At 53.9% G+C, this 11,902-nt stretch overlaps 1 protein-coding gene across 15 annotated transcripts in view; it reads left to right on the top strand.

Moving 5' to 3' along the window:
- Positions 1–11,902, top strand: part of DNMT3A (DNA methyltransferase 3 alpha) — a 104,508-nt gene that overhangs the window by 54,557 nt on the left and 38,049 nt on the right. For 14 of the 15 annotated variants that reach the window (XR_006059125.1, XR_003588659.2, XR_006059124.1 and 11 more), the window contains 3 exons: positions 18–288; positions 6,126–6,169; positions 6,622–6,768. Coding sequence is in view for 11 of the 15 variants with exons in the window: in XM_027966565.2 (XP_027822366.1) it covers positions 18–288; positions 6,126–6,169; positions 6,622–6,768 (462 nt within the window). In the remaining 4 variants the exon portion in view is untranslated. The remainder of the gene's footprint in view (positions 1–17; positions 289–6,125; positions 6,170–6,621; positions 6,769–11,902) is intronic. The other variant, XM_042245882.1, reaches the window with a different exon arrangement.

Below are 11,902 nucleotides of genomic sequence, written 5' to 3'. Positions count from 1 at the left end.
CATGTTTATCTTTGCAGGTGGAAAGCAGTGACACACCGAAGGACCCTGCCTTGACCTCCAAGTCCCTGTCCATGGCCCAAGACTCAGGCCCCTCAGAGCTGTTACCCAACGGGGACTTGGAGAAGCGGAGTGAGCCCCAGCCAGAGGAGGGGAGCCCCGCTGGAGGGCAGAAGGGCGGGGCCCCAGCAGAGGGAGAGGGTGCCACTGAGACCCCGCCCGAAGCCTCCAGAGCTGTAGAGAATGGCTGCTGCACCCCCAAGGATGGCCGGGGAGCCCCTGCAGAAGAGGGTAAGTCCCGGGCACAAGGGGGGAAGCCTCTGCAGGGCTGGCCGGGATCCCCCTGAGGGTTAGAACTCAGGGCCTGGAAGGTCCCAGGAGGCCCCGGCTGGGTGGTGGCTGAAGGTCTGCTTGCCAAGGCTGTGTGCCCTGGAGGCTACTGGCTGGATGTAGCCCGCGCATGTTTTATTTGACCCAGGCAGTATTTTAAACATTAAAAAAAATTATTTGCCAATATTTGAAAATCAAGAAATTTCACATAAAAATCTGGAGTTTTGGGATCTCAGAAAACAAACAAACAAACAAACAAAAACTAGATTTGGTACAACAGTGAGTTTGCAGAATGCTAGTGGTTGCTGAACTGGGGTGATGGCTGTCTCTCCACAGGCTGGTTGTTCTCCTTGCTTTCCATCAGCCTTGGCCTCGCCTGCTCACTCTTCCACAAGACCTGTAGCTCTTAGGGATCTACACGCTGGAAGCCCCTGGCCTGGGCGCTCAAGGACGGCAGGTGCCCTTGTGGGTGTTATAAGCCCCATCAGCCTTTCCCAGTGCAGATGTCCTAAGCCCACCACAGTTCAGCAGACGGGACTGAAGTTCAATGGTGACAGAGTCGGGGAGGGGTAGGGCAGGTGGGGGTGGGGTGTGCACTGCCCAGCCGAGACCTCTTCCTCTAGGGACTTTCTGGCCTAGCCCTGGAGCCCTGGAAAGTTGCCCACTTTTTTCTTTCAGGTTAAGCCAGTGATTTCAGGGCCAACAGAGCTGTAAACATGTTAGTAATGAGGACAACTAGCATTTGTACAGGGCTTCACAGTTTACCAAGCGCTTTCTCATACATTATCACGTTTGATCCTCCCAGGGCCCTGCCAGGTTGTTTTGCATATGTGCATTTTAATTTCAGAATGCCTTCCTTCCAAGAGTACATGATGGGGAGTGAATCAATCGATTAATTGGCGTGACTTAATTTCGCATGCTTCCAAACCTCATATTCATGCAGGGTAGAGAGCATCTCCAGAAGAGATTTCCCAATTTATTAAAAAAAAAAATCTTTCATTCATTTACTATTCAACTAATATTTACGGTGCTCCCACCACGTGCAAAGGGCTTTCTGAGGTACTCATTCTGCATCTGTGGTTTTATTTACTCTCTCAGTCTTCTTCAAGAGGTATTATGAGCCTCATCTTAAGGTGGGAAAAAATCAAGGCTTAATGAGATGCAGTGACTTGCTCAGGGACCCCAAGCCTGTTGGCAGATTCGGAATTCATTCGTCTTGGTTTCTAGCTTCAGAGTCTGTGTGCCCTTCCCATGCCCCCTGCTGTTCTGGGGGGTGGGGTTGATGTGGCAGCCGGTCCTGAACTCAGCACCTCTGGGGATGTGTCCTGACATGCAGAGGAGTGGCCATGGGGCCTGATTTGAAACAGGAAGAAAGGGAGAAAACACCACCTCCCTTTACAAAGGCCAGATGTGCAAGAACAGAACTGGGAACCCACTGGTCCTGCCCACCAAACAGGCAGCTCCTGGGACCCCACCATAGCTTGCACCCAGCTGAGGCCCAGGGCTGGGGCAGGCCTTCCTGCCTGTTGGGATGGAGCCAGCACTGTAAGGCTGCTCTTAACTCGTGAGAGTTTGCTTTCGGTTTGGGATTTCCCTGTTCTCCGTTCTCAGGAGCAACTCCTCTAGTTGGTCAGTAGGGGTTTATTAAACACTTACTTGATGTGTGCCGAGATCCGGGGAAGCTATCACGAACAAAAACCTGGTTCTTGCCCTGGAGGACCTCAACAGTCCACTGAAGAGATGGACATTAATGAGAAATGCACACTTACAAGTGTGTGTTTATACACAGAGATAAGTTCTTGAAGAGAAAATAAACATGGTTCTCAGGAACTGTAACAGAGGAGCCCCAGACAAGCTGGGCTGTTACACCTAAGCAGAAGGATGAGCTGGGGTTTACCAAGCGAGGGGGTGAGAACAGGTGGGAGGGAGCAGGGTATCCAGGGACCTGACAGAAATGCACACGTGTGGAATGGGGGGAAGGAGGGAGAAGGGTATGCGACAGGGGGACAGCAGATACGGCCAGTGCAGCTTCAAGGCTGCCCTCTCGAGGGGTGACATGATCCGCTTTACGTTTTGAAAAGATCCCTTTGCCATCTGGATCCTGGGATGGAACAGAGGGGCCGGGAAGCAGGATGAGCAATCAGGCGCCGAGGGGAGGATGGCAGATCTGGAGAGCTGTGGATGAGCGCCAGGGACAGGAGGGGGGCGGGCAGAGATGATGTCAGGGTGACTCCTGGGTTTGGGACTTTCGCACACTGAGGGATCATTCTCAGACTCTTAGTGCAAAGTGCAGTGGGCGAGAACATCCTGTGTGTCCTTGATCTCCAAAATTTGGCCTTGGAGCACTCCTGTGTGGCTTCAGCTATTGAGGCTGTAGAGATGCTGGCAGGGATCAGAGTTCAGATCCCTGAAGGTCATGGTGAATTGCCTGGATGCAGAGACTGGTGAGCTGGTTCCTAGAGGGGTGGGCAGTGGCCTACTGGAGGCTCGGCCACTGCTTCAGCAGTTGGCCCCATAGAATGCATATGCAGCTGCTTGGTTCCAAGAAGGAAGGAGACTGAGGCCCCAGGGAGAAAGTGACTTGGTCATGGTCTCTTTTCAGGGGCCCCATCTGTCTCTCCCGGAACTCCTCTCATTATTTCCTACACAGGAAACATGGAGGACTTTAAAGCAGTCTTGGCCTGGGCACCCTCCTGTGTGCACGTAGGAGCCCCAAATCCTGATAGTACAGCCAGGAGAAAGGAGGAACAGGGGAGATGATGAGTAATAAGGACATGAGCCACCTGGACAGGCAGGTGGTGGCCTTGGAACTGCTCCTGCACTCCTAGCATTAAGGCCATCATGGTGATAGTAGTAATGATGGTAATGTAGCTTTCTTTTTTACTGAATATTAACCATGTGTTGAGTGTTCTATGTTCTTGCTACTCAAAATGGTCCATGGACGAGCAGCGTCTCCTGGCATCACCTGGCATGTTACAAATGCAGTCTCCAGCCCCACCCATAGACCTATTGAATCAGAATCTACATTTGAAAGAGATCCTCATGATTCTGAGGCATGTTAAATTTGAGAAGCCCTTTTCTTTATGTAATTCTCTCATTTAATCCTTGCAAACATCTAAGGAAGACTTTTATTATCCCCATTTTTCAGATGGGGAGACTGAGGATTCAGACAGGTTAAGTTAGTTACTGAGATTATACAACTTGGTGAAGGGCCAGATGAGGGTCAGCACAGAGCTTCTCTCTGCTTAGACTGACACACTAGTCCTGGGCTAGTAACTACCCTCTGAGGCCAGCCTGACCTCAGTCCTGTCCTTGGGATTTTGGTTCATTTTAAAGGGAATTTGGAGGTGACCCCCTGGCAGAGTATAGCCTCAGACCAGCAGGTAAGTGTTAGAAGCACTCTGGCCTCCCCTGCCCCCAGGACCTGAGATGCCCCAGGGTTATGTCCAAGCCTGCCAGGGCCATCCTGGAAGACACACAGCCACCTGGCCCAGCCTGCGACCCTGGGTCTGGGCCGGGAGCAGATGGACGGCAGAGGGAGTGTCCAGAGAGCAGCTGACCACCCCCTGACTCAGGACAAGTGCTGCATTCTGAAGCAGCCCAGTTGGTTGTTTTGCTGGGCCGGGCTGGAAAGTGTGTGTGCGATATCACTCAAGTGGGCATGCGCGGAATCTGTCAGGGAGAACATTCCAGAAAGAAGCCAGTTGGAAACCGCATGAGGAAAAGTAGTTCTGTTTCGGGGAGCATGGGGGCTGGGGAAGGAGGAAGAGGGGAGCCTCAGGGCGGTGTGATGTGAAAAGGAGATAGCCGGCTTGGGAGTCAGGAGCCCTAAAATCTCAGCTCTGGTAGTAAGTCCCTCCGCTCCCCGCCCCACCCCACGCCCCCCCGCCGCGCCTCAGTTTCCCCCTCGAAGGGCAAGACAAGTATCCCATCATCTGGACAATTCCTTTCAGCCCCGATTCTCGGTAATTCTAGTGAACAGAGGATTCCCCACAAGCCAAAAGCCACGGAGGGTCCCCCGGAAGAAAGGTCCCAGGCGCCGCGCGATCCGAGGGTGGGCGCCCCCTCCTGGCCAGCCCAGAGCGTCGCCGGGTGGAACACGGGGGGTCTGAGAGACGTTGGGGGGCGGGGACCCGGGGAAGGAGGGAGGCCCGGAGCCGGCGGGCGGGAGGGGGACTCCTGCCCCCAGAAGGCGAGAGAAACAGTTGGGGCGCGGGGAGGGGGGCTGGCAGTGGTGAGGCCAGACGGCCTAAAGGAAGCACGAGGAAGCGACAGGGAAAGTCCGGTGAGACGTACCTTAAAAGGCCTGCTGTGTACACAGCGCCGGCGAGTTAACACGCGCCCCCGCTTCCTCCCGGCGCCCTGGGCATCTGGCACCGCGGGGTCCACACCTCCCAGCAAACCCGCAGGTGCAGCCCGGCCTGCCCTGTCCCCAGGCTCCAGGTCATCGAAGCCCAGAGCGGAGCCGCAGGTCTCCCTCCGTGAGTGAGAGAAGGGGGAAGAAACAGCCTCTTCAGGGGCTTGGGGATTCAGAGACCTTCAGTGCTGTGGCTGGTTTCCGCCTCACAGCCAGGAGATGCAAGAAGGGCTGTTTTTTTCCGTTTGGGGCTGTTTGTCTCCCCTTCACGCCGCCCACAAACCCCCTACCCCCAGCCTACCAAGTGACCTTGAGTCAGCCTTAGTGACCTTCCTGCTTTGGGGCCAAGCACAGTAATCTTGGCTTCAGATAAAGGAGGTCTGGGGCCCAGGTGAGGGGAGGCTCACCCCGCCCCCCCCCACACACACTCCAGCCTCCCTGCCTCAGCACCCCCAGTCTCCAGCAGGAAGCTGGAAGGCAAAATTAACCCAACCCACAGCCAGGCAGGGCTGCAGACTCCAGAGTGTGCCAGTGAGGAACCTGAAAGGGACAGGACCAGCCTAGGAGCTCCGGGACCTTTTGGAGCTTGGGACCTGGAGAAGGACAGGAGAGGATAAGGCTTCCCTGCCCCCCACCTTTAAAGGCTGTACTGCTGGGGCTTCAGCCCCAGGGGAGCCTTCCATTCTAGGAACTGGAGTCCGGGCCAACTGAGGAACCATGGGGAAGAGGAGCAGGGAAATGCTGTCTGAAGCATTAGCAGGGTTATGTACCTATCCTCAATGAGGAAAAAGCTGGGAGAGATTCCAGAATGACTGTGGAGAGTGGGAATCCAAGGCTTCTAGAATAAAGACAGAACTCAAGGACCTGAGAATGGGGTACAGAGGCAGATATTCATGGTAGAAGTATGGTGTTGAGAACTGCAGGAGCACCTTAGAAACCATTTCCAGCATCTTTATTTTCCACATGAGGAAACTGAGTCTCAGAGAGACAAAGTTGCTTCAGTAGTCTTGCTCCAGTCCTCCTGCGCCCCCGTCCTTCCACCCCCTGAGCTTCTTTGCCACACCCCACACCTCGCAGTCTGGCCTCCCCTCCAGTAACTGAGCTCTCTTGACTGGGAGTAGCCAAAGGGGCTCTTTCCAGACCCTCCTGTGTGCCTGACTCACTCCATGGGCCAGAAACCACAGCCCTGGCTTTTCTGTTGTTCCTTTGGGTTTGGGCCTCCAACCCTGCCCAGGTCCTTTTTCTGCCCTGGCTGTGCTCCGAGTCCTGGGGCCAGCATGATATGATGCCTGGCACACAGTAGGCCATCAGGTTTGACATAGGCGCGACCGAATGGCTGGAGAAGCCCTATCCCCGAGGCAGGGACCCCAGGCACAAGGTGAGGCCTCTGAGCCACTCCTGTAACTCTGCCGACAGTCCCTTTGTTCTTCCCTCTCCACAGGCAAAGAACAGAAGGAGACCAACATCGAATCCATGAAAATGGAGGCAAGTGTTTTCCTCAACCCCCAGGGGCTCTGTGGATCCTGATTCTAGGAGAAGAAAGCCACCGCTCTGACCGACTGTGGCGAGTGTGTGTGAGGGGAGCCCGAGGTGGCCCCTGGCCCCTTCTGTACTTGTCCCTCCGTGAGGAGCAGAGGAAGTGGGTGTGGAGGTTGGAAGGCCCCCAGCGAGGCAGCCAGCTGGTCCCCACTCCAAGACCAAGCACGTCCCCTCCTGTTTTATGTCCCGCCCCACATCCCGCCCCATCCCTCACTCCTCCCACCCAAGCAGGGGCTTGTCCCGAACTCCAGGGCCGGCATCTCCGGCCAGGAGTCAGAGCTCCTGTGTTCTGTACGAGGTGAGTGCCTCCTTGGTTTCCCCTCCAGGAGGAACGACCCTGCAGCAGGGCTGTCCATGCCCACCTTAATGCCGGTCTGTCTGTCGTCTCTCTGTCCTAGGGCTCCCGGGGCCGGCTGCGGGGTGGCCTGGGCTGGGAGTCCAGCCTCCGCCAGCGGCCCATGCCGCGGCTCACCTTCCAGGCGGGGGACCCCTACTACATCAGCAAGCGCAAGCGGGACGAGTGGCTGGCACGCTGGAAAAGGGAGGTGAGGTGCCTTCTCTGGCCTGGGCCCCAGCCCGTCCCACAGAACCGGGAACCTGGAAGTTAGCTTCAGCCACCGTCTGTGGCTGTTGTCAGGCCCTGGCTGAGCCTCAGTTTCCCCTTCCCCTTCAGGTTAACCTCTCACTCTACAGGGAACTGCTGGCTCCCTAGGCAGTGACTGCGCGTCCTTTGTTATTTCCACAAATGTTACTGGACACTCAGCGTGCAAGCAGGCAGTGTCTAGGCCTCATGCACGTATAATTCCTGCCCTCATGGAGCTGACATTGTGATGGGGAGATGGACAGAAAACAAGCTAGAGCTCTTATTAGACCTGAAATAGAGGGTAACAAAGGCCTGCTTTAGGTGGGGTGGTACGGAGAGGCTTCTTGGAGAAGGCAGCATTGAAGTTGAGACCTGAAGGAATAAAAGAGCTGGCTCTGTGAGTTGTGGGGTGGCGGAGAGTATTCTAAGCAGAGGAAACAGCACAAGCGAGGCCCTGACTTGTTTGGTTGTGTAAAAGACCGATCTTCTCAGAGTGAACCAAACGGGAGAGAGTGGGGCCAGATGAGAGGCGGCGAGGGGAGGTAAGCAGAGGCTGATCATACAGAGCCTTGAGATCTGGGCTGGAAGCTGGTTTAACGCTGAGTATCCTGGGCAGCCCCTGAAGGTTTCTGCGCAGAGGAGTGATTCGATGTAGATTAAAAGAGCAGCAATGGTGAAGGAGAGGAACAGATCTGGGCTTGCTGACTGATGGGAAGGGTGTGTGAGGGGAGAGGATGGACATGGCCCACAGGGGTGATGCGTGTGCTGCTGCTTCAGGTGGGAAGACTAGAGGAGGAATGGGTTTGGGTGGGAGGGAAGCAAGCGTTTAGTCTGAGATACTAAGGTGCCCGGATCCCAGAGCGGAGGGAGGCCAGGCTGCAGATGCAAAGGTGGGAAGGCATAGAGCCACGAACGCTGATGAGCTCTCCTAGGAGACCGGAGAGAACTGAGACGCATCCTAGGCCTCGGGCAACAGAAACCCTGCAGTTATGGCCGCATGAGGTAGGGGCAGTGGCAGCAGTGGTACTGAGAAGGGGCCTGGGAGGAAGAGCCGTGTCTCAAAAAGGAGAGAAGCTTTTCCAGAGGCAGTGGCCACCTTGCCCTGTGGAGGCTGAATTGAGACGGGCTGTTTGCACCTGCCCACCTGGAGGCAGCCGGTGACTTTTCTAAGAGAGGCTTCCGTGCGGGTCAGGAGGGAGGAAGCCAAGCCAGGGCTTCGGCAGCAAGAGGCGGTGAGGCGGTGGAGACCAAGGGGCGAAAGCAGTCCCCCCGAGCAACCACTGGGGGACTGCCCTCCTGTGTGTCTGATGAGCAGAGAGAAAGCATGTTGACCAGGAAGGGAAGGGACCCGCCATGAATTGCCACCTGGGGCCTTTCACCTTCACTCTCACTGGTCTTTACCCCAGGCCTACAAAGGAGGGTGTTATCCCATCTGCATTGTGTGAAAGCTTGCTCTAGAGAAAGTTCCAAACCAGGTGGGAGAGAGAGAGGGTGGTAGCTACTTGATTATTTCCATTTCCTCTGCGATCCAGGAAGGCAGAAATTTCTCTCCTGGAAGAGCCTGGAAAAGGGACAGCCTCTGCAAGGTCTCTGAGCTATAAGTGTGGTCTTTGGGATGGAAATTTCGTTCAGGACTTGGGGCTATTCCTCTGTGGCCGGTGGGAGGGGCTTTGCTTTTTAACTACTTGTTACGTCGGGTCTGTGCTGCTTCTTTCCTTTAGCCCTGGGGCCAGAAGCTAGATATAATGACTTTTACACTTGACGGGCTTCCAGAAATTTGGTCATCCTCAAATTATACTTGAAGAACCCTTATGGAGGCCTGCCCTCAGTTGCAGTTTAAAAAAAAAGGCAGTCTTTTCTCAACTCACAGGGAAAAGTAAGATAATAGATACATTTTCTCAATCTTAAAGTTGCCGCTAAAATTTATTAAAAAAAATTTTTTTTTTGGCTGCACCATGTGGCATGTGGGATCTTAGTTCCCAACCAAGGATTGAAACCGTGTCCCCTGTGGTGGAAGCACAGAGTCCTAACCAATGGACCACCAGGGAAGTCCCCCCAGCTAAAACTCAGGGTGAGGGATCGGGCACCTCAGGCAGAGCATCGCCAAGGAACTTAGACTAATTCTGCCTTGGGTCACCTTTGCATCAGCAAGAGGTGGCTTTTGGCTTTTAAAGGACGAGCGAGAATTTAGGGAAAGGGGAGGAAAGGCAAGGTAGAAAGAGACTTACAGTATGTGCAGAAGTTCAGAGGCACAAGACTGTGTGGTCTTTTCGGGAATGCAGGTCCGTGGTGGTGGATGAAGGAGCACAGTATGCAGGCTCAGAGCAGCAGGAGGGTGGCTGGGGAGCTGGGCTTGTGTGAAGGCTGTAGGGCTTCACCTGACCCCAGTCTGCCCCTGGTCCACGTGCCTCGCCTGTAGAGCCTTCTACCCTCAAAATATCCCCCTCGGCTTAATTTCCTTTTCCCATGACCTCCCTGGTCACTCCACACTGTGAGGTCTGCTCTTTACCATCTGAGTTTACCTGCCACCTTAAGCTTTGGAAAAAAAAAAAAACCCAGAAACTAAGAAGACTTAGAATATCACAAAATAAATGAAATTTAAAATAACCGGATGAGAAAAATGGGGCATTTCCAACCCCTCTGGCGAGGCTGAAGTGGGGATTCCTCCCTGAGCTGGGATGCTCACGTCTGTCTGTCCCATCTCCTATTCTCAGCACCTCTGTGCTTGTCCTGGGAAGGATTAAATTTTGCCTTAGTCGTGACCAGGGCCTGCAATAGAACCAGCAACAACTCTCCATTGTCTCCCTGTCATGTCAGAAATCCTCTGGCTGTTTCTCCAGACTTTAACCCTCACTGTGACATCCACAAGGGCTGCACCCCCTAAACCCCCCCACTACCATTCTCTAATAGAACAGTCCCTGTGAGAGACTGGTCTCCCCTTTCTGCTATACTTTTAAAACCCTTTTCATTCTTCAGGGTTGAGTCCGAGAGCTGCTGCCTCCTCTAAGAAGCTCTCTGGGATCGCTCCAGTCCACACTGCCCTCTTCCCTTCTCTGCACTCCTGTAGTCCTTACTGTTAATATTGTTGGGTTTAGCAGTCAGTTATATTTCATAGAGTACTTTTCACTAACTCTTACATGTTATGTCTTCACCAGTTATGCCAAACCTGATAATCGGGCAGGGAGAACAGGCTCTGTGAATAGCTGTTGGTTGGCTAAGCAGTTGGGAGGTGGGTAAATATGAGACAACTTCTCAGGGAGCTCGGGCCCAGGCCATTGGTTTCTGGTGGTGCTGACAAGTGTACCCGGAGAATAGTGTGGGGCTGGGGGACTGAGGGCAGGCTCCCACGGGTAAGGCGGTGCCTGAGTCTTTTCCATCCCACGTTCCTGCTGTCCCCTGTGGTTCTCCTCTGTGCTTGAGCCAAGGAGCACCTACCTTGGCCTGGCAGAACTAGCCCAGGGTGGGGTGTGGGGAGGAGAGACGAGAGGCACCTTCCCCCAAAGGAGGGCAGTTCCAGACTTTTCTTTCTGTTTTCAGAACAGCGTGGCCCTGAAGGAGCACTTTAGGCTTAGGAAGGGCTTTTCACAGGTGTTACCTCGTTAACCCTCACGAGTGCGAGGCAGAGGCCTGGAACTGTCATCCAGCCAGAGGGCCTGTGGACTCCCCGTGTGTCAGTGCTATGGTTTTAGGATGCGGTCATAGCCCGGTGAGATTATGACTCTTATTAATGTCTTCACCCCAACCTATTCTAAATTGCTTCAGGGTCAGGAAACCATGTCCTGCTGTTCTAGAATCTTGCCTCTTTCCTGGCTTCCAACCCAAATGGAGGGACTCCTGCATCCTCAGACTTACTAGATGTTTCAGTTCAGTTCAGTTCAGTCGCTCAGTCGTGTCCGACTCTTTGTGATCCCATGAATCGCAGCACGCCAGGCCTCCCTGTCCATCACCAACTCCCAGAGTTCACTCAAACTCACATCCATCGAGTCAGTGATGCCATCCAGCCATCTCATCCACTGTTGTCCCCTTCTCCTGCCCCCAATCCCTCCCACCATCAGAGTCTTTTCCAATGAGTCAACTCTTCACATGAGGTGGCCAAAGTACTGGAGTTTCAGCTTCAGCATCATTCCTTCCAAAGAACACCCAGGAGTGATCTCCTTTAGAATGGACTGGTTGGATCTCCTTGCAGTCCAAGGGACTCTCAAGAGTCTTCTCCAACACCACAGTTCAAAAGCATCAATTCTTTGGCGCTCAGTGTTCTTCACGGTCCAACTCTCACATCCATACATGACTGCTGGAAAAACCACAACCTTGACTAGACGGACCTTTGTTGGCAAAGTAATGTCTCTGCTTTTGAATATGCCATCACTTATTAAATACTGATAACAAGTAATCAGGGGCTTCCTAGGTGGTGCTAGTTGTAAAGAGCCCGCCTGCCAATATAGGAGATATGAGATTTGGGTTAGATCCCTCGGTCAGGAAGATCCCCTGGAGGAGGAAATGGCAGCCCACTCCAGTATTCTTGCCTGGACAATTCTATGGACAGAGGAGCCTGGTGGGCCACAGTGCGTGGGGTCGAAGAAGAGTCAGACACGACTAAAGCAACTTAGCGTGCACACAGGCAACAGTCATCTCTGGTGCACATATTCCAGTCTGTCCTCTCCTCCCTTCTCCCTCCTGCACTCAGAGGCCCCTTTTCTCTCCACAGGCAACACAGCCTTCACTTTCCTGGAAGTGAGTCCAGGTGCCAACTTGTCCACTCGCTGGACCTGGGACCTTCTGCATCACTTAATCACCCCATCCCCGCCCCACTCTCCCACCACTGCTCCCGCCCCTCAAGCTTAGGTCCCTGCGCTGTTTGTAGACTTTGGCTGTACTCTGCTGTCCTGTGTGCGTCTCATCTTCATGGAACCCCACTCACCAGTGTGTTTTCTGCTTTTGCCCAACCCGAGCTTGTTCCGCACAGGCCCTCTGGGCACCTCTGCTCCCAGGGCTTGCCGTTCAGGAGGAACTCTGTAAAAGTTTGCTGAATGAATGAATGACTACTTCTAATCTCAGAGTTGTGTGAGTTAATAAGGGATATATAACATGTACAGCAC

This window comes from Ovis aries, chromosome 3, assembly GCF_016772045.2.
Source record: "Ovis aries strain OAR_USU_Benz2616 breed Rambouillet chromosome 3, ARS-UI_Ramb_v3.0, whole genome shotgun sequence".
Classification (NCBI taxonomy): Eukaryota; Metazoa; Chordata; class Mammalia; order Artiodactyla; family Bovidae; genus Ovis; species Ovis aries.
Note: the sequence above shows the minus strand (reverse complement) of the source record. Positions and strands in the feature narration are given on the sequence as shown.